Here is a 20,281-nt window from a genome sequence, read left to right on the forward strand (position 1 = left end):
TGCAACAACCCCACCTCTTGCTTCCCTCCTCCCACACCCCTCCTGGGCTACCATGGCAGTTATCCCCCCATTTGTGTGATGAAGTAATAAAGAATGCATGAATAAGAAACACTGACTTGTTTGAGATAAAATGAAGGGGAGGCAGCCTCCAGCTGCTGTGATAGTCCAGGCAGGACAGAATCTGCATTGGTCATTAAAAGATGGGGGGGTGAGGAGCGCAGCCTCCAGCTGCTCTGATATTCCAGGCAGGACTGAATCTCCAGGAGACAAAGCTTAAAGAAGGGAATCACTGAGGCCAGCCAGGAGCACTCAGGATGATGACAGTTACCAAGCCTATTGCACCATCTGCCATCAGGAAGGGGAGGAAAGGGGATGCTGCTGTTCAGCACTGCATCTACAAGCAGCATCCAGTAAACATACGGTGACACTGAAAAAAGGCGAGAAACGATTTTTTTCCCTTTTCTTTCACGGGCGGGGGAGGGGAGGAAATTGACAACATATACCCTGAACCACCCGCAACAATGTTTTTGACCCTTCAGGCATTGGGAGCTCAGCCAAGAATGTAAATAGTTTTCGGAGACTGCAGGAACTGTGGGATAGCTCAAGTCCTCGGTCCCCCCTCCCTCCCTCCATGAGCATCCATTTGATTCTTTGGCTTTCCTTGTCACGCAGCACTGTGCTAAGTCCCTGCTCTGGCCTCTGTCTATCATACCCTTGGAGATTTTTTCAAATGCTTTGGCATTTCATCTTTTGGAACGGAGCTCTGATAGAACAGATTTGTCTCCCCATACAGCAATCAGAGCCAGTATCTCCTGTACGGTCCATGCTGGAGCTCTTTTTGGATTCTGGGACTGCATGGTCACCTGTGCTGATCAGCGCTTCATGCTGGGCAAACAGGAAATGAAATTCAGAAGTTCGCGGGGCTTTTCCTGTCTATCTGGCCAGTGCATCCGAGTTCCGATTGCTGTCCAGAGCTGTCACAATGGTGCACTGTGGGATAGCGCCCGGAGGCCAATACTGTCGATTTGCGACCACACTAACCCTAATCTGAGATGGCAATACCGATTTCAGTGCTACTCCCCTCATCGGGGAGGATTACAAATATCAGTATTAAAAGCCCTTTATATTGATATAAAGGGCTTCGTTGTGTGGACGGGTGCAGGGTTCATTCAGTTTAACACTGCTAAATTCGGTATAAACGCGTAGTGTAGACCAGGCCATAGTCTCAGTCAGACCCATCAACAGACTTCCAAGAACAGTTATCTGGGCTCCCTAAGGATTTAATCTTTGTTCTTTTTACATATCCTGCAGTTTTTGAGGGATTACTCCCAACCCTTATCTGCTTTTCCCCTACATCTTCAGCAAGAGCAATGGGATGAAGAACAAGATACCCTTAATCTCATAGGAAGTCGTCTCCTAAAACGGCTCCTGCAATATTGGCTAGACCCTCATCACTCAATTTCCCATGTTCAGCAATGCTTCCTGACTCTGATAAAGCTAGAGAAGATGAACATTGGAAGTGTACCACTATCACTTCTGTATAAGAATGCATTATTGCCTCCTCTTCCCCTCCGAGTGACCCCAGAACCCCCTAGCATCTGGCAGCAGGACGATGGCAGTATTACACATTTCTTTGGTATCTTTGTCAAGGAAAGCCTGAACATTCTGACATCTTCAAGGAAAGGAAACAGCAGCCCACTTTAACAATGGTGGTTGGGCTGCGACAGCTGAGGAAGGTCTGAGTGGCCCTGCTTTTATAAATCTGATGAATAGAATCATAGAAGATTAGGGTTGGAAGAGACCTCAGGTGGTCATCTAGTCCAACACCCTGGTCAAAGTAGGACCAACCCCAACTAAATCATCCCAGCCAGGGCTTTGTCAAGCTGGGCCTTAAAAACTTAAAAACCTCTAAGAAAGGAGATTCCACCACCTCCCTAGGTAACCCATTCCAGTGCTTCACCACCCTCCTAGTGAAATAGTTTTTCCTACTATCCAATCTAGACCTACCCCACTGCAACTTGAGACCATTGCTCCTTGTTCTGTCATCTGCCACCACTAAGAACAGCAGCAGAACTCCATCCTGTTTGGAACCTTGCTTTAAGTAGTTGAAGGCTGCTATCATTTTTATGAGGTCTCAAAGGGTGGTTTAACTTATTTTTATCAGCACCTGGCATCTGACTCGCTCACTGGTTTTGGCTGACAGAAGTAAATTCAGTTCAGTCAAACCTTTGTTCTAGGAGATAAATAATCCAGGCAGTTTGATGCTTTGGACTGAAAAATCTTTTCTTATTTAGGGCTTGCCTACAAAGGAGATTTTTCAAGGATAATTATATCAGTATAACTACAGCGCTTAAAGGTAAACTATGTAGGTATAACATCTCTATATGAAGGCTCTTAAGCTGTGTCTACACTCAGGGCCACCAAGTGCGGGTTCGGGCCCCAGTGAAAAATTTTTTTCTGGCCCACCACCAAGGGTGGACCGGCTAAACAGGACTGACGAAGCCACGCCCCGGCCCCCTTCCGGAATGCTAGGCCCTGGTAATTTGTACTGGCTTCCCCCCCCTTCACGTTGGCCTTGTCTACACTGCTACTTTCAGCGCTAAAACGTTTGTCCTTCAGGGGTGTAAAAAACACCCCTGAACAACTAAAGTTTTAGCACTGTAAAGCGGCAGTATAGACAGCACTTTGTCGCTGGGATAAAGCTACCACCGCTCATTAGGGATTTTTTTTTTTTATATATATTTATTGCCAGGAGAGCTCTCCCCCAGCGATAAATCATGTCTACACTGCCCATGTCACAGCACTGCCGCAGCCGCGCTGTAACATGAGTAGCGTAGACATACCCTTACGCTGGATTAAGACCAGCCTTTTGCAGTTTAGCTTAAACTGCTTCTGAAACAACATAAGGTAAACTGGAAAAAGACACCCATATCAAAATAGGAGTGTCCATACACTGATTTTTATTGATGTAGTTACAACACTTTAAATTCATCCCTGATCTTATACATCATTATAATTTCTCTGTGCAGACAAGTCCTTGCAGCAGATAAAAATTTTAGTGGTTTAACCAGATACTCCTACTCATTGTCCACAGTAACCTCCAGGGCCGAATATATTCTGGAAAATAAAGAGCCATTCCTCTATCTAGTTGGAGAGCTAGGAACACTCTAAGCATGCCTTGAGAGCATCTCTTGATCTCTCTGATGGAGCAGCCAGTTCACTTGCGTCTGCAGTGACTCCAAGAGGGCATGCTTGGCTCCACAACTGCAGCTAATCATCTGCAATGGGGGTGGACACAGGCAACTGGTTCTAAACCCCTGACTGCAAGGGTGATGAGTGAGGCACCTTGGGGCACCACAGTGTCAGTAGGTGTGTGGTGCAGGCCCTTTAAAACTGAGCTGCTCCTCCACAGCGCAGTTTGCAGGCAGGAGCTCCAGCAGCTTACACTCCAGGCCAGGTTTCAGTAGCAGCTTGGGAAGTTTCTTTCCTGGGATCTGAGTTTGAAAACTTGTCCCCCTCCCAGCTAGCGGGAGGAAGAGGGAAAACAGCATTCACCATCTCCTACCAGTAAGCGGCTGCCCCGTGCATGGAGGTGGGGTGGCAACAGGAAGCCCAGAAGTGCCCACCTTTAAGATGCAATATAGGCACAGTACAGTACACTGGGGGTTTGTCGTCTCCGCTGCTGTCTGATAGCGTACTTCCGGATCCCCATGGCATCTGGTTGATCATCAGTCCATAACTCTGGTGTTCGTATCTTTGAGGTTCTACTGTACTGGAGAACTGATGGCAATCAAGACAAGTCTTTCACCTTCAAAAGATCATCCTGCATATTCTCCAGACCTCAGTCATCAGTGTTTACCCTCAGAAGATACTGGTGAAGCTATACGGGCCTCATCAGGAAAAATGGGGGGTGGGGAGAATCATATAATGCAGTTACAAGCAGACCCCTTTCTATAACTGTACTACATATACATCATTGATCTAATTTGTGTGCATCTGTTGGTGGTTTTTATACCAGTACACAATACACAAAATAAGAGTGCACCTCTCAACCCACTATATTAATAGTCTTTATTTCATAAGGAAAAAAATACAGTAGCAGTGCAAAAAGAGAACTACTGAAGAAGAGAACAAGACTTGCACAAATATCAAAGAAACAGTAAACAATAAATAAGCTAGGGTGTAATAATGCAAACTCCAAAGTAATTTGTAAAAACGTGTAAGGTTGTTTTTACAACATACACACATACTGTACATGGGAATAAAAGTTGAAAATTCCAACTTGTACAACACAAACCTTTATTACACACAGGAATGTCATTACAACTATTCATTTTGAAAACATTCTTGCAAATATAGAACCTTTTTCCTCTCAAGCTCTGAAAAAAAAATTTAATCCCATCCTACAAAGCAAATGCGCACCTACCCCTTTCCTCAAATTTTCATCTTTATATTCTCAAAATAATACATCAGGCTTCCTATAAAAACGTTTCTATAAAGTATTTCATTCCTGTACCTCTTCTTTGTGAATGTACAATACATCATTTTGTATTAAGGTAGCACCTTAAAGGTATTTTAGGTAAACTATATAAAGTGCGGTTACTGGTATACTGTTAACATGCCATAATATAATAATATTCAGTGCAATAACCAGTATGGTTGAAGCTTTTTTAAAAAATGCATGCAAATCTGTTGCTGTAATTTACTGGATTTACTTGGTTTCTTGTAGCAATTAAAAATATAATATTTACATGTCAAAACATAGCTACTTAAAGTTACTCATATACAAGTGACTTAAAAGTTCCTACATTTACATCATGCATCCCAATTAAATCCCCCTAGTAAACTAATGAAATAATACTATATCTTTTTGATAAGAAAACAGTCATTTACAGATCTGGATGTTACATACTATGTATTTTACCCTCACAACTTTGTTAGAATCAAGCATTTTAAGTACTAGAAAGAGGCATATTATGATTATTATGCAAGTGATGACTTTTAGTACAATCAAAAGCCAAGATTAAAGCCCTGTATAAGAGGAAAATGTTATAAGTCTTACAATAAAGATGGAATATAATGAAAAGTAATCTTTTTCCTCTTTCATGGTCCCAATTTGGTGCATTCACAATCTTAGGTAACCATGTAAATGCATTTCTAGTTAAATTTGACATTCCAGTTAATATTCTTGTTCCATGGTGGTATGTATAGCTTCTTAAGGAAGTGGTTGTATCCCATATTTCTATGAATAATACTGGCCAACATGGAAAACCTACTCATAATTAGAAAAGTGGCCAGATAATAATCAATGTTATGCAGAAACAATATTCTATGATGAAACAGCCCTATAGTAGTGATTAACTTAAGTAATCAATATGCTGTTATGTGCTAAGTTTTACAAACAGTTTATTATTATATAAAATGATATATTCATACATTAGACTCTATGAAAGATCGCTTTGGTTTTGCAGAAGTGACAGGAGTTAGATGACCTTCCTTATTAACATGAGACTGCTGTTCAGATATAGCATCTGGATACAAATGAGGAACAGTTTTAGACATCCTCGTATCTTGACAGTGGGCAGGCTTTTGGCACTTGAGCTCTTCAAGTTCTTTAGGCTGCATTCCATTTTGGATATTTTCTCCTAGGGCAATAGCAGGAGAGGAAGTTTTAGTCTGATTACTGTATCCACCTGTCTGTCTGGCAGAGAATTGCTCACAGTTTACAGATTGAACAAACCCACCAGAAGCATCTTTTAGTAACCCTTCAGATGCCTGACAATGCCAAGTGCGATTAGTTTGATTACTCTGCTGCTGGAACCTTGCTGTCTTATCCATTATCCCCATAAATGGTGTATTCCGAGGTCTGTGTTCAGTTGTACCACTCTGAACTTGACTAACTTTATTTTCCTTGATTCGAACATCTGGCCCTAACCCTTTCACGCTATCTGAAAAGCTGCTGCTTGAAGTTAAACTACTGGTTGAGCTGGAAACGATCATGCTGCTAGATGGAGAGCCAGAAGAGATGACATTAGTTACAGAGGCTTGCTGCCTTGCTTCACTGCAATTCATTTGAATTCCTTGAATTGGAGCTGCTTTCTCCATGACTGAGGGTGCAAGGACAGTAAGCCTATCAGTGGTTTTGGCCTTGCTTGTGAAAGAGTGAGAAGAGACACTCTCACTATGCTGTAAATGGGGACACTGGTTGGATGCTAACTTTTCATTGTACAGTCCAGAACTGAAACCTGTGGGAATGCTTCCAGATGATAAAGTGTTTGGCCCATCTAAATGCTGACTTTTATTGGTTAGATTTCCAGGGTGTCGGACAGGCATAGCATTTGTGGGAAGATGCTGAAAAGGAGACGGTGTCTTTGCACTACACAGTGTAGCTCCAGTTCTTGATCCAGGCTGAATGGAATTCAAATGCTGATTAGTTTTCACAATCTGTGCTTGCTTTGTAGGTTGCATGATCAACCCTGGTTCTTTCAGATATTTACTCCCATTTTTTTTCTGAGGGGACATGGGTCTGGCTTTCTGCTGAAGGCCGTCTTGAAGGGTTCTGCTATAGGGAGAAGCTGTCTGGGAACGCTGCAGCCTCTGTGAAGACGGAAAGGGGTCATCATGGTGTGGAAATTCTTCTTCTCTTTCTTCAAGATTGAAATGATCATTCACTCCTTGGACAAGAACCTCCTCATTGTCAGAGTCATTCAGCTGTGCTGGCTGTGGAGACTGCTGCTTTTGTTGCTGTGTTCTCTGAAACTGTTTACACTCCTCTTCTACTCTAGCTAGGAGCCTTTTGATTTCTTGATTACTGGGGCACAATTTTATGGCTTCACGTAGGTCAGCAAGAGCTGTAAGAAACTGTCTGTGTAAAGGAAAAAATAAATAAAAGTAAACTGTTCCAAAAGAACCCCTCACCCACCTTGTCCCCTTCTAAAAGTAAAAAAAATTATTACAACTTTGGGCAATTAAACTTCCACCATTGTGTACTGGCTGTGATCTCTATTACCCATCAAGGCAGCCCTTTGATCTATTGTCTTTTAACAGTATCTGCTACTTAATGTGGTGGTAGGAAATTAGGGAATTCTCAACACTCAAAGGGCACCTTAGGAATGAGGAGAAAAGAGACAAAGAAGTCTCATATCATTCCCACTCCATCCCATTGGAGGATCAGAAGCCCTTCAAGAAGGCAAAAGCAGTGAGTTAGCTGGCAGCACTGGACACAGCAACAGGCGGGGATAAGGAATTCAGCACAAAAGGTGCTTCACTGTAACTGGCACACTGAGTTCCTTTGTAATGTTCCATACCCCAGAATAAGTGCACTCTCCTCTCTCTCTGGCTGTAGAAAAAGAAGGAAAAAGGTACCTCTTGCTGGGACCAGATTCTTTGGAGGATTAGGTTCCCACCATACACCTGGGGGAATACTGCACATGTGCAGAATTTATGTTGCCTGCAGATTTCTTTGCTTCCCTGCAGAAAAACGACTTTCTGATGGGGAAGCAAAGGGAAGCCACGCAACAGCGGTCACATGACCCTCCCCAGCAGTATGTTTCAGGTGCCTAGGGCAGCCAGCAGAGAGGTAAATCACTGTGGGGCAGAGGGTGGGACTGAGGAAGACTGAGGAGGCTCGTACACTGTGCTGGGCTCAGCTCCTAGTCCCGGCTGGGCTGGGGAGGATGGGACTTCCTCTTCCCCTGCACGGCATCCAGGGCTGTGTCAGACCTATCCGTAGCTGTAGGAAGCTATGCAAACTCCCTCCTCCCTGCTTTTCCTGCACCCATTGCTGCTCAGCTGCAGGGGGAGGGATCACTGTACAGGGAGCTGCTCCCCCATTTGCCCAACCCTCATGGATCCAGACCCCCTCCCCATACCCATACCTCATATCTCACTGAGCCTCACCCCTCCACACTCAAAACCCCCCTCCCTCTGCACCTGAAGTACCTCAACGAGCCACCCACACCTGGATCCTCATCTCACTGAGCCCCACTCCCCCAGCTGGACCCCCCACTGACCTCTGCACATCTAGACTCCCCTGTGAATTCTAGCCCCCCCTGCACCCAAACCCCCTCGCTAAGCCCCAACCACTCTCTCATGGACCTCCCTGCAGAGTCTATTACCACTGCACCCAGAACCCCCCAACAAGCCCCTGTGCATCCAGATCTCCCCCAAACCCAGATCCCCCACTGAACCGCCCGCACCCAGATTGCCCCTCACAGAATCTTCTCAACCCCCATCCGGATACCCCCACACTAAGCCCCTCCACACTTGGATCCTGCCTGCCCACACCTGGCGCACCTGGCATGGAGGGGCAGGGTCCTGCAGTGTTTCTGGGGCAGGCCCAGTCCTTGCACTGTGTCAGCCTTGGGTGCAGCCTCACCATCGAGTCAATAACTGCACAGTGATCTCCCACCTCTGTGCAGCCACTGGCCTGTGCTCCCCAATGCCATGTTGGAGCTTTCACTTTTATTTGACAAACAGCACTTGCAGAATTTTAAAATATTGTGCACAGGTTTTTAATTTTTTTGTGTGCAGAATGTCCTCAGGAGTACTACCAAGAACTGACAACTACTCTTCCCTGCCCCACTCTTGCCTACATCTTGAACTGCTGCTCGTTCAACAGCTTCTTGTCCTTTGGCATTCTGTCACCTATAATAGTTCCAGGGTTTTTACTGCTGACCCATCCAGTTAGCTAGTTTTGGTACCCTGCAAGTAATGCTGATGGATTACTGCTGGCTCAGTCTAGGTGATGGGCTTGTCAACACTAAGCCAAACCCCAAAGAGGGCTTTTGGCCTATGGAAAAGGATAGGATAAAAGGGAATATAGCTTAATTTACAGTCATTTATAAAAAGGTAGATACCAAAACTGGACATTTACTCACTCTGACCATCATTATTTAAACAAGTGTCATGAGGAATTCCAGAAACAACTGTTTAATATCCTGCCTACCTGGCACCTTTCACTTGCATTAAATTCACTTAACTCCCAACAAAATTAATAAACAGAAATGGAAAAGAAGAAAAGCGGACAAAGAATTTGCAAGTATCTCTAACTTAAAGCACCTTAAATTTACCTGCGAATTAGCTGTTTAAAAATGTTATAGACACAGTCACAGACAGTACCTGCTGTTTCTCTTGGCTCTTGCTCTAGCATAATAGGCTTCATAGGATTTGGGTTTCAGATCAAGTGCCTTGGTAGCAAACTCTTCTGCCATGCCAAAGTCCTAATTTAATAGTAATTATATTTTCAATGTATACAGTGACATTTAAATATGTCTAAAATATTACATGCATGTAAGTTGCAGACACTAACAGAAACAATCTTGAGAGCTCCCATAACCTACCCACTTCAGACAGTACTATTTAAATTGGCAAAAGTAAAGTTGGAGGGTTAAAAAAAAAAGTGGGGATTGGGATGGACCTTATGCTGCCACCTCTAAGGCTTATCTACACAGGGAAGTTGTCTAGCATACCTATTTCAGAATAACTATTCTGTTATAGCCCCTTGTGTCAACACTCTATTCCAGAATAAAAGCAGGGCAGTTATTCTGGAATAGCTATGCTGGTCAATTTCACCCATGTAGACAAGCCCTGAGTACTACTTTACTTTATGAGGAGTCCCATTGGTTGTGGTAACATGGGGCTCAAAATCAGTAGATGATGGCTGAAATAACAGTAGATAAGGAGTTTACTAGTACTAGAGGTTGGGAAGGAAGGGGTCCCAGCACTTACATGAGCAGTGACCCATGACAGTAGCAATCACTTCAGAGGTAATCTGCCCACCTGTATCGTTTGCCCCTCTCCCTTTACCCCTCATTTCATGCTAGTACCACATATTCTGTACATCCTCCCAGTGGTAGCTTTGCCTGCCCCTCCTTTAGCTCAGCAGGAAGAGCAAGAATCACAAGAACATCATGGTGCAAGGACAGCATACTAGCCCTTTATACATTTATGAGGTTTGAGCTTCATTGAGGTTTCTAGTACTCCAAGTACATGAGCAACAGAGCAACAATAAGAACTTACATTTGTTTTTCTGCGACACCGTGACAGGTTTAAATACAGGGAAACTCTTAGTTCATTGAAAGCTTTCATTTCTTCTCCAAACCCTTCCCGAGGAAACTTCCTTAAGGCATACTGATATCGCTGAGCTGCTTCTTTCATCTTCCCTTTCTATAGGTTTAGAACACAAGAGCTTTAGAAGCTGGATTTGTAAATTCCTCAATATTAATCATTCCGATTTGACATTTGCTAAACAGATGCTCTTCAAATAGAATCTATTTTTATAGATTTTGTATTTACAAATAAGTATTTTTTTTCTTCAAAAACAGGGATAGTTATTCAAATATTTACATTTAAATCTGTAACAAATGGTGCCAAAGCAGAGTTCTTCAGACATGTAAGGTCTTGTTGATAACACAACTTCTTGGTCTGGTATTTGATGTGGAACAGTTTTACAGAGGATAATTGAACAACTAGCTTAAAAGTCTAAACAGCAAAACTCTGCAGGCCAGATGATGCCTTTAAGCCACACCTTTTATTGGAGGTGGTGCCTACCTATAAAATCTCAGGATAAACTCAGAGGAAGGACAGTCTATATCCTGAGCAACATACAAATGTATATTCCAACACCTCCCAAATTCATTTAGGAGCTGGAATTGAAACAATGAAGGTGTCTTGATGCTGTGGAGGGAAGGAATTGCAGGGGGGCAGGAAGCAGGGACATCTTGACTTGCCTAAAAGAGATTGAAAACTGAAGCTAATCTTCTCCAGCAACTACCAACAAATTTTAAATTTCTAAAAGAATCCAAAAGACATTCAGAGAACATCTCTGTGGTTAGATAAATGTCCATGAGATGTTGCTGCTAATGCTTCTTACAAAAGCAGAATTTAGATAAGGACTAGCAAGGGTTTTAATTAATAAAACTGAAATATTTCTTTTTTTAAAATTATTTTATAGTTAATTTCTTGTTTTTAATAATTTCTTGGCTTTGTAATTTGTGTTAGCCTAAATAATAAACTTGTGTTATAAGTTCTCTCATGGTGTGTCTCTTTATAAAAATAGGCCTACATTTTCAAAAGTGACTAGTTATTCTGGGTACATCAATTTTTAGGCACCCAGCTTGAGATACTTGATAGGGACCTGATTTTCAGAGACTGTGCGCTCAGTTATTTCTGAAAACCAAGCTCTTATAAGATCCCTCAAGTTGGGTGCCCCAAAACCATCACTTTTGGTAATTAAGGCTATAAAGGAAAGCAGTTAAAGGAGCGGGGAAGACTAAGGCAACTGCCCTAAATATATGCTACTATAGCCTCATGAAGGCATCAGGGATAGAACTCTTAGCCCTGAACACTGTATACCAATGAAACTTTGAGTTTGAGTTCATTAATATAGTGGCTTAGGCCATAGTGCATAAAACACGACACAATTCAGTAAAACGAATACAAAATTTAAAAATACAAAAATTAAAAATCACAAGATCAGCCCTTCCTCTAGAATCAGTTACAACTTTAAAATAATAACCCCTGAAAAGATATAAAAATAAAATGGGTTTGAAATACACTTATTTAGGTCATAAGGAGCCTCTCTTTCACATATTTTTCTGTTTTTTTGCAGATGCAAGTCAGAAGTAGCAATAAAGATATAGAGGCAGACCTTTGCAGTCCTTCCAAGGGGTGACCCCCTGGATTTCAAATCCCATGGCTAAAATGGCTTTTGAATGATGCCTATGTAATACCCATGGAAGCTATGTTACACTAACGAAATACAGAATGTCACACAACTTAAGACATTTCCAATCCACTTCTTGTGAAGCAATATCTCAGAGAAAAGCATTTATCATCCATGCTAAAGTTTGCTCAATTCATGTTTAAACAAATGACATGCAGAGAAGTATCTCAACAAAAGGATATGCTTTATGTATTTTGTTCATACCTAATTCAATAGGATATGTGCAAATTAGATTTCTACCATTTTATGGAATAACTAATTACCAATATTTCAATGAACAACTTAAAGCATAGTAAAGGAAATCCAGGTCAAATCCTTTTATCCATTTTTCCAAGATCTGAGTGTTCCCAATCAATTTCTCTCTTACAGGGGATGGATATTTTCTGTCAAAGCTCCTCGGTTCCCATACCCCACAACATGAGGGAAGGAGGCTGCATATACCTTATTATCAATACTTTCTTAAAGACAAAGCAACAGGTGTTTTAACAATCATTACCTACCTTCAGTTAGCAATGAAAATAAGAATCTACCTACTTTGTACATTATGTTTCCTTCTTCCATCAACTTCTGTAGTAGAATAATCAGAATATCAGGTTTAGAAGTTGCCATTGCCCATGCCGCATTTCCTGCAAGTTAAAATATTAAATATTTTTCAAAAGACATTTCTGGTATTACTAGAAAAAAAAACTAGGCTTGTTTCCAACATAGTTTCGCACTCAAAACTTCAGTGGATATTCCACAAGTGAGGAATGATTGTAGAAATGCTTATACATACAGCAGCCTAGTATTAATGGTTCAAGTGTGTCTGCCCTGCTTTAGGTCCCATTTCAGGAGAGCACCGAAGCATGTGTTTAAGTGCAATCCTAAATAAGGATGCTTTTCTGAACTATGGTTTAAAGGTGCCCAGACTCAGTAGCAATCATATACACAAACACACAGTAGTAATAGCCACATAATTAACTGCTGAAACACAGGATAAACCACAGCCATTAATTAATTGCATTCCTCAGGCAACTGACAACCTCACCTGCCCTCTGCCCTCTAATCAGTTTCCCCAGGACTGTTAATATTTCAAATCTTTGAGAATTTTCAAACAGCTGCAATGTAATACAAAACCCAAACGTGGAATTTCTCCTCAGAAAGGATAAACATCTCATGGGTCAAGGATTGAATATTATCAGTCCTGGATTTCATGCCTGAATCCATGGATTAAGTCCATGAGGGCTAAAAACAGGGCCTTTATGTCATTAGAAGCCCAGTATTCTCACCTCTCCCTATAACAGTGATATAAGGTTTTTGATTCTAGCCCATCCTAGTAGATAGTGAGACATGAGACCTTAAAATCAGAACAGTAGTGTGTACAGAAAAGCTATTTTAGATTTAATTTTAGAAACCTCTAAAAATTATTTCTATCCTTTGAATCCTAACTGCAGAGTCCTGCTAACTAAGACACCTGGTTTCACAGATGGAAGATTAAAAATAATATCAATACAATTTTAAATAACCTCTGAGAGTTCTAAAATGGTTTTTCAGAACAACATCCTATGGCATGGTATAAACAGCTTTATCGGTAGCCTTTTGGGATGACTTCATAATTCATGTCTAGCCACTAGCATGTAATGGCCCTATTCCAAATATATGTGGATAAAATCTTTACCATACCATCATGTGTTCTCTATGTATTAAAGGGAAAAGCCCCTTCTTGGGCATTAGTACCAGTTTACTTTCTTGACGCTCCACAGCCTCCTGCTACAGTTAAGGTTCAAAGTGTTAAGATGGGAAATACAGAAGTGGGAACAAAAAAAATGACTGTTTGCTTAATGCACTTATTTCATACAACTGGACCAGCAAGGCTGGTACATATTCATCGGCTTTAAAACATGTAGCTATCACCTGAAAAAAAGTGTCCAAAGTGCTCTGATCGCCTAGCTCTTCAGCTATGCACTGAATTAATGTCTGGAAAAGATTTTCATATGCTAAATACCTAATATACAACTACACCTCTACCCCGATATAACGCCGTCCTTGGGAGCCAAAAAATCTTACCGTGTTATAGGTGAAACTGCGTTATATCAAACTTGCTTTGATCTGCCGGAGTGCGCAGCCCCGCCCCCCCCCCGGAGCATTACTTTACCGTGTTATATCCGAATTCATGTTATATCGGGCCGCGTTATATTGGGGTAGAGGTGTATTTAAATTAATAGATGCCCCAAAAGTAATGGAAGAGGAATTTTTTATTAGAAGCAAAACATTATGAAGAAAAGCTAGAAGCAACTTAGGGCTGGCTGAAGATGATTTCCAAATGAAAAATCCCCTTTTGCACAATTAGAAATTTTCCCCATGCAAAAATTTCTGTTTTCTGCTAGGAAAAAAATCAAAATGACAGCCCCCTAGCTGCCCGCCTGGAAGGCTCAATTTCACTTTCTGCCTGCAGAGAGAGAGTAAAATTGACAAACTTCCAGGAGGGCAGTTAGCAAGCCAAAAAAAAAAAAAATCTGTTTTGGTTCACCCAAAACAGAACGGTTGAAAACTTCTGTCCAGTGAAAAATTTAGATATTTACCTTCCACCCCTCCCCACCCCACAAAAAACTCTGAAATTTTCCCTGGGGCAGAAAATTCCCTCTTTTAGGCAGGCTCTAGTAACAACCCCTATATTTAGGTTGCCTAATAGCTTCCATTACAAACTATTATGAGACATTTTCTTTGAGAAGCTCTCACCTCTCTTGTTTGCAGCATTATTTTGGTAGCAGGAATGCCCTCAGACTACATAAATGCCTTTTTTTTTCCCCCATAAAATTCCATTCAGCTTTTGCTGAGATATAAACTGTTAAAAAATTCACCATTTCCTTCTCGTTTGCATTCCCGAGGAAAATGCAGCACACCAAAATAACAACTGAATATAAAAATTCTAAGTCTGGATTGGCAATGCTGCTGTCAAATCAGCATCACCAGTAGCACACACTGCACTGGGAATTCCCAGGAGCTGTCAGAGCACATGTAGTGAGTGGGACCTAGTTCATAGCCTATGTCCCTGTGGCAACATCATGTGGCAGAAGGAGACAGCAAACCAGTCCCGGCTTCCTCCCCACCATGAACTGCCCCCAGACCCCGCACCTAGACCCAGCGGCTCATTCTCCCTCACAGCTCATCTCAAGGGGCACCACATGGGGACAGAGCTTCCTCCAGTTCCAGAGAAAGAGGCAAAGGAGGCAAGGCGGAGAGCATGTGCGTGCTAAAATACTTAGATTCTGAAGTTCAAGAGGCAGCAATCTGGCTTGCAGTGTTGAGGGTTCAGAGTTTGACACTTGATGATAATGGGTCAGTTGTTACAGCTGGATGCCACAGAATTTTTGTTTACCTTTTTCCTTTTAAAAAACTCTAGAAAGTTCCATACAAAAATCTACATTCAATGAACATTCTTAAGGCTGCAAAGTCATGCACTCAAAAATTTGGAAATACCAGAGTTAGGGTTGCCCGCATAACAGTAATTCAGCCACTGCCCTTGTGCATAAGCATTTTGATTCAGTCTTTTAAATTAAATGCTCACTATGGTCAGCATTCAGTGCACAAGGAAACACAATTACGGTTGCATGGGTAACCATAAAACTGGCATTTTCTAACTTTGGAGTGCTTGACTTAGAGTTCTTTGAAAGTCAGTTTTTGCATGTAATATGTTTTATAGACTTCCATTCAAAAGGAACGTGATAGACTTTTTAAAATGACAATTATTGCACTATAGCAGACATTTAATTCTTTCCCTTCTAAACAAAAATAACACAAACAAAAATTGTGCTTTGATGATATAGGATGGGCTTACTAACCTAATTTGGCGCCTTTTCTAAGTAGTGTGACCACTACTGACGTATTTCGACATCCAATTGCTCTGTCTAATGGACGCATTCCACTGTAGTCTACATGTTCAATCACTGCACCCTTCTCTACTAAATACTGCACCTGGGAAAAAAGGAGGAGACTGGATAAAACCTTTAAAAACTTTCAGCATGGGAGGCAGAATAGTGAAGCCACTTCTTAATCCTACTTGGAGTCCCCATTAAATAAAGTTAGTCTCTAAAATAAGTTAAATCCTCTTTTGTCTTTTGACCCCAGAAGGGAAGGAAAGGAGAAGGTAATAGCCACATTCCTAATTTTACTGCATTAACTTCAGTGATAAATAATAATCTTTTTCTGTCTTCATGTCAGCAGAAAATATATACAAGATACCATAAGGCCAACACTACATGTTCACTTTCCCATTTGTTCCCATCATGAGCTTCAAAATACTGGTATGGCTGCTAGTGTCCAAGATTATAAAACTGGGATGAAAATATAGAGGAGCCCTGCACAGACCATATGGGCTTCAGGATAATTAACAGAGGTTTTGATAGCATGTCACAGTATGTTGTGACATTAAAATGACAAGTGTGAAACTATAGTACCAAATTTGTTCTGATGTGTTTGGGGATGAATGGCATACAAATACAATAAAGAAGAATGTACAGGCTATTTTTAAGTAACAGTCAAACATGGATTATTTAAAATGCCCAAGTTTAATTATATGCTTCAATTTTTTGTGATAACAGACACTGGCTTTTTGAACTAACTGAAGAAAACTAAAGCAGTAATATTTATTAATTTCTACACCACTTATCAGTGGAGCAGTTTGATGTTGCAGTTAAGAAATTAAAGGCATGTCTACACTGCATTCTAAAGCCCACATTAGCAAGTCTCAGAGTCTACAAACTCAGGCTTAAAATAAGCAGCCATATATACGCAGCAGCTGGAGCTGGAGCTTGGGCTCTGAAGTCCCAGGAGGAGAGAGAGTTTCAGAACTCAAGCTCCAGCCTGAACCCAAACATCTTCACTGTTATTTTTGGTTCTGTAGTGCTCGATCTGAGCTCTGAGACTTGAGACCGCAAGCTTTAAAATGCAGTATAGACCTAAACTAAAACACAAAGTGGTAAAAACAGAAATGTAAAAAGTAAAAAAGATGTGCAATGCTGAATAAAATAAATGCATCAGAAACTTGTGGTACCCAAGAGTAGCTGGAATTGGCCCATCATTAACTTCTCAATAACCATTCTTGAAAGTGGGAAGTACAAGAAATGACAGTAATAGCAAGGTGGTTAATGGCCAGCAATAGTTCCTTGAATAAGGAGCCTAACAATTGCTTTCTATGGCTGATAATGATTTAACCTGAAGTTAGACATTAGGTATCCTTGTCATTCACAGCCCCCAGGTCCTGGTGCTGCTGGTGTGCTGGATGAGCTTTTCCACTTCCTCCAACAGTCATTGCTGTTGGCTGCCACCCTGGCCCAGAGATCAAGCTGCCCGGACATACAAGGTGAAAGAAGATGGTAAGTCCTAGTGCAACTGTCTGCTAGATTGACTGGCAGTTTGAGCTGCTCTGGCTGGTGACCAATCTCATCCCAGAGATAACAGGAAGGACCTTTGGTAGCAGAAGAGATGTTAAGTCACATACAAGATGTAATGTCACCATCCAGGCTGGGGAGTCTAAAGACTAGTTCTCTCTTCCTCTTGTTGCTGATGGATGGGGATTCTGGATCTGAGGTGAGGTGCGTGTAGGGGCCAGCAATGGAAACTCTGGTCAATGTCCTCCTCCTGGCAGAGTGCTGCTACTACTGCTTTGCTACTACTGGAAATTCCTAGGATTCTGAAGTCATTTAAGCAGGAAAACTGTTCCAAGTAAATTATGTGTTTCTGAGCTTCATTACACTATTTTCAGCACATATGGACCAAGTGTTTTTCATGAATATAGACAGTACATCCAACACCCCCACCCTCCAAAAATATATATAGTCAGTAAAACGTAGCAATATTGGAACTTTAACATGCAAGAGAGACACCAGTTAGAGGAAAAAACAGATTTATTTTTAAACAATCTAACAGCTATGTTCCCACACAACATGTGCTGGTTGGAAATATTTACTTCATATTTAATTTTGTTAATGTCATTTCATAAGCCACTATTCACTCAGATGTATGTGTGCAAATACTGAAACACCAATGTTTTGATTACAGACTGTCTAATACAGTATGTTAACTACAGTACTCCCAAAAAGGCTCCTGACTGAACAGAGGGGATACACCCCAAATCCTGCTAGGAGGCCTGAGGACTCCTTCTGCCTGTTAGAAATACACTCATGAGGAGGCTGAGCATAGTGCCTTCCAAAATCCATTAACAACCACTCGCTCAAAATTAACTACAGACTTGTGTAAATTAATTCAGATTAAGGTGGAGTGTGAATTTAAAGTACAAAAGCTATTTCTGAGTAACTCCACATGTGGATCTTTAGAGGTTTGACTCTTCCTAAATAGCTATTCTGAAGCAACTGCATGGGTAGACATGCTCTAGCCTGAGTAAAGGCTACCTCCATATGAGTAAGAGATTGAAAGCTCAGGCTCCAGGTTCCCCATTTAATTGCTGGATTTGGTATAGCGTATATCCTTCCCACTACTGTTCTGACATAATCTTCAAACCTGAAGTGAATCATCTCCTTGCAGGTAAGAAGTACATTACCTATCCTACCAGTTACCTCCTAGAAGCTTAATTTCTGCCAGTTTGGCTTAATTATGTTTTATTGCTGAGAGCCTCACCTCATGCATGCAAATTTGAAAAGTTTAAATCATGGACTCTGAAGTTACCATATATTGGCTGTAACAATTACAGACATATCTTATTTCAGTTTCAAATTAATCACTGCCCAACCTGTAATACTTATAATATGAACTAAGGAAGCAGTGGAGTGCAGTGGATAGGGTACAAGACTGGAAGTGGAGACCTAAGGTGTAATCTCAGCACTGAAGTGTCTGATTTGCCTTAGTTCATGCTGCAAATTTACCTCAACACCTTAGTTTTCTGCACTTATAAAGACTGGATAATAATGTTTAGCCCCCTTTACAGAATGTTGTGAGATTTACAGAAAAAAGCTTAACAAACATTATGTGGTATTATTATTATCATAATCATAAACACTACCACATCAAGAATGCAGGCTATCTACACTAGGATTAGAGAAAGTGCTCTTTATGATACAGAAATGAACCACTCAATTTCAGCCTTCATGCACCATTTTCTTTATATGTCCCTTTCATTTAGGGTCTTTGCTCAACATTGTTACCCAATCTGGGCATTGGAAGGCTATTTTAAGAAGAGTTACACAGAGACAAAGAGAAAGGACATTTTCCACGGTCTAGCAGACTTTTTTGTTTTGTTTTCTTTCTTTTTCTTTTAATTCCAGTAGATCAGATGTACAAACTAGGTGTTTTTCTTATGGAGATTTAAGATACTCGTTATGAAATATTACAACATACTGTAAAGCACAAGGGCATCAGAAGAGGTTACTGCACAAAGTGAGTAACTGCAGTTCTTCAAGATATATGTCCCTACAGGTGCTTCGCTTCAAGTATGCATGCATCTCTTGAATCTTGTTCAGAGATTTTCTGCTAGTCGTGTCCATTTGGCCCAAGCATGTGCCCACACACCAAGGCTACATAGCAATGTATGGGAAACTGTCCTCAGTTCCTTCTCCACTTGAACATCCCATAGAGAACAGTCTGAAGCAGAGAGGAAGGAGGGTGAGTAGTGAAGCACCCACAGGGACACACATCTGGAGGAACCACAGTTACTACACACAGTGAGTAATCTCTTCTTCTTTAAGTAGTGTCCCTTTGGGTGCTCCACTTCAGGTTGCTTATGAGCAGAGGGAGCTTCAGAACCGAGTCTAGAATTGAAGACAGTTTAGAAAATGTACGTACTGAAGCCTTTGTAATAGCCCTACATAACTCAGTCACTGGCACATTCTTGAGTAATGCTGTGGATGTTGCTGCTGATTTGGCAGAATGTACTGTCACCCTTTGCAGGGGATAAACAATAGTTGCATCATAACAAGTAGGGATGTAAAAGTTTAACCGGTTAACCAATAAGCATCAGACTTATTGGTTTACAATTAAACTCCACTGCTAGCCGGAGCCTGGGACCATGGCGGCAGGGGTCCCTAGGTTGGGGGCTGGCATCGAGGCCCTGCATAAAATGTGAGGGTGCTGTAGCACTTCCCCCCCCCCCGCATCTCTAGTTCCCCAGTTAGATAGAAGAAAGGAGTCTCCCACAGAGTGGTGCCCTACACCCTCACTTCTTGTTCCTGGAGGTGGCAAAGAGATCCATGTCTGGAAGACCCCATCTTCAGAATAGCTGTGAAGAATTTGAGAGTGTAGCTCCCATTCTTAGTCCTGGGAGAAGCATCTGCTCAGAATATTGGCTGTGGGGTTCTGACTACGTGGGAGGTAGACAGCTGAAATTTGGATCTGATGGGCTATATACCAGTGCCATAGTTTCATGGTTTCGGGGCACAGGGAGGGCGATCTTGCTCCTTCCTGTGTGTTGATATACCTGCAGGATATGTTTCCCATCATGCCTGTGATTGATTTGCCCCAATGTGGGATAAGAAATGAAAGCAAGCATTCCTGACAGCCCTGAGTTCCAACAGAATTATATGGAGACTGATTTCCTAAGATGTCCATCTGCCCTGGGTCATCAGA

General features: G+C 41.6%; 1 protein-coding gene across 4 annotated transcripts in view; it reads right to left on the minus strand.

The window, feature by feature from the left end:
• Positions 1–4,057: 4,057 nt before the first annotated feature.
• TANC1 (tetratricopeptide repeat, ankyrin repeat and coiled-coil containing 1) overlaps positions 4,058–20,281 on the minus strand; it is a 158,464-nt gene continuing 142,240 nt past the window's right edge. For all 4 annotated transcript variants that reach the window (XM_075070211.1, XM_032795123.1, XM_032795121.1 and 1 more), the window contains 5 exons: positions 15,547–15,679; positions 12,260–12,351; positions 10,021–10,167; positions 9,121–9,221; positions 4,058–6,865 (listed from right to left, as the gene is read on the minus strand). In XM_075070211.1, coding sequence (XP_074926312.1) covers positions 5,431–6,865; positions 9,121–9,221; positions 10,021–10,167; positions 12,260–12,351; positions 15,547–15,679 — 1,908 coding nt within the window. In that variant the 3' untranslated portion in view covers positions 4,058–5,430. The remainder of the gene's footprint in view (positions 6,866–9,120; positions 9,222–10,020; positions 10,168–12,259; positions 12,352–15,546; positions 15,680–20,281) is intronic.

Source organism: Chelonoidis abingdonii, chromosome 10 (genome assembly GCF_003597395.2).
Source record: "Chelonoidis abingdonii isolate Lonesome George chromosome 10, CheloAbing_2.0, whole genome shotgun sequence".
Classification (NCBI taxonomy): domain Eukaryota; kingdom Metazoa; phylum Chordata; order Testudines; family Testudinidae; genus Chelonoidis; species Chelonoidis abingdonii.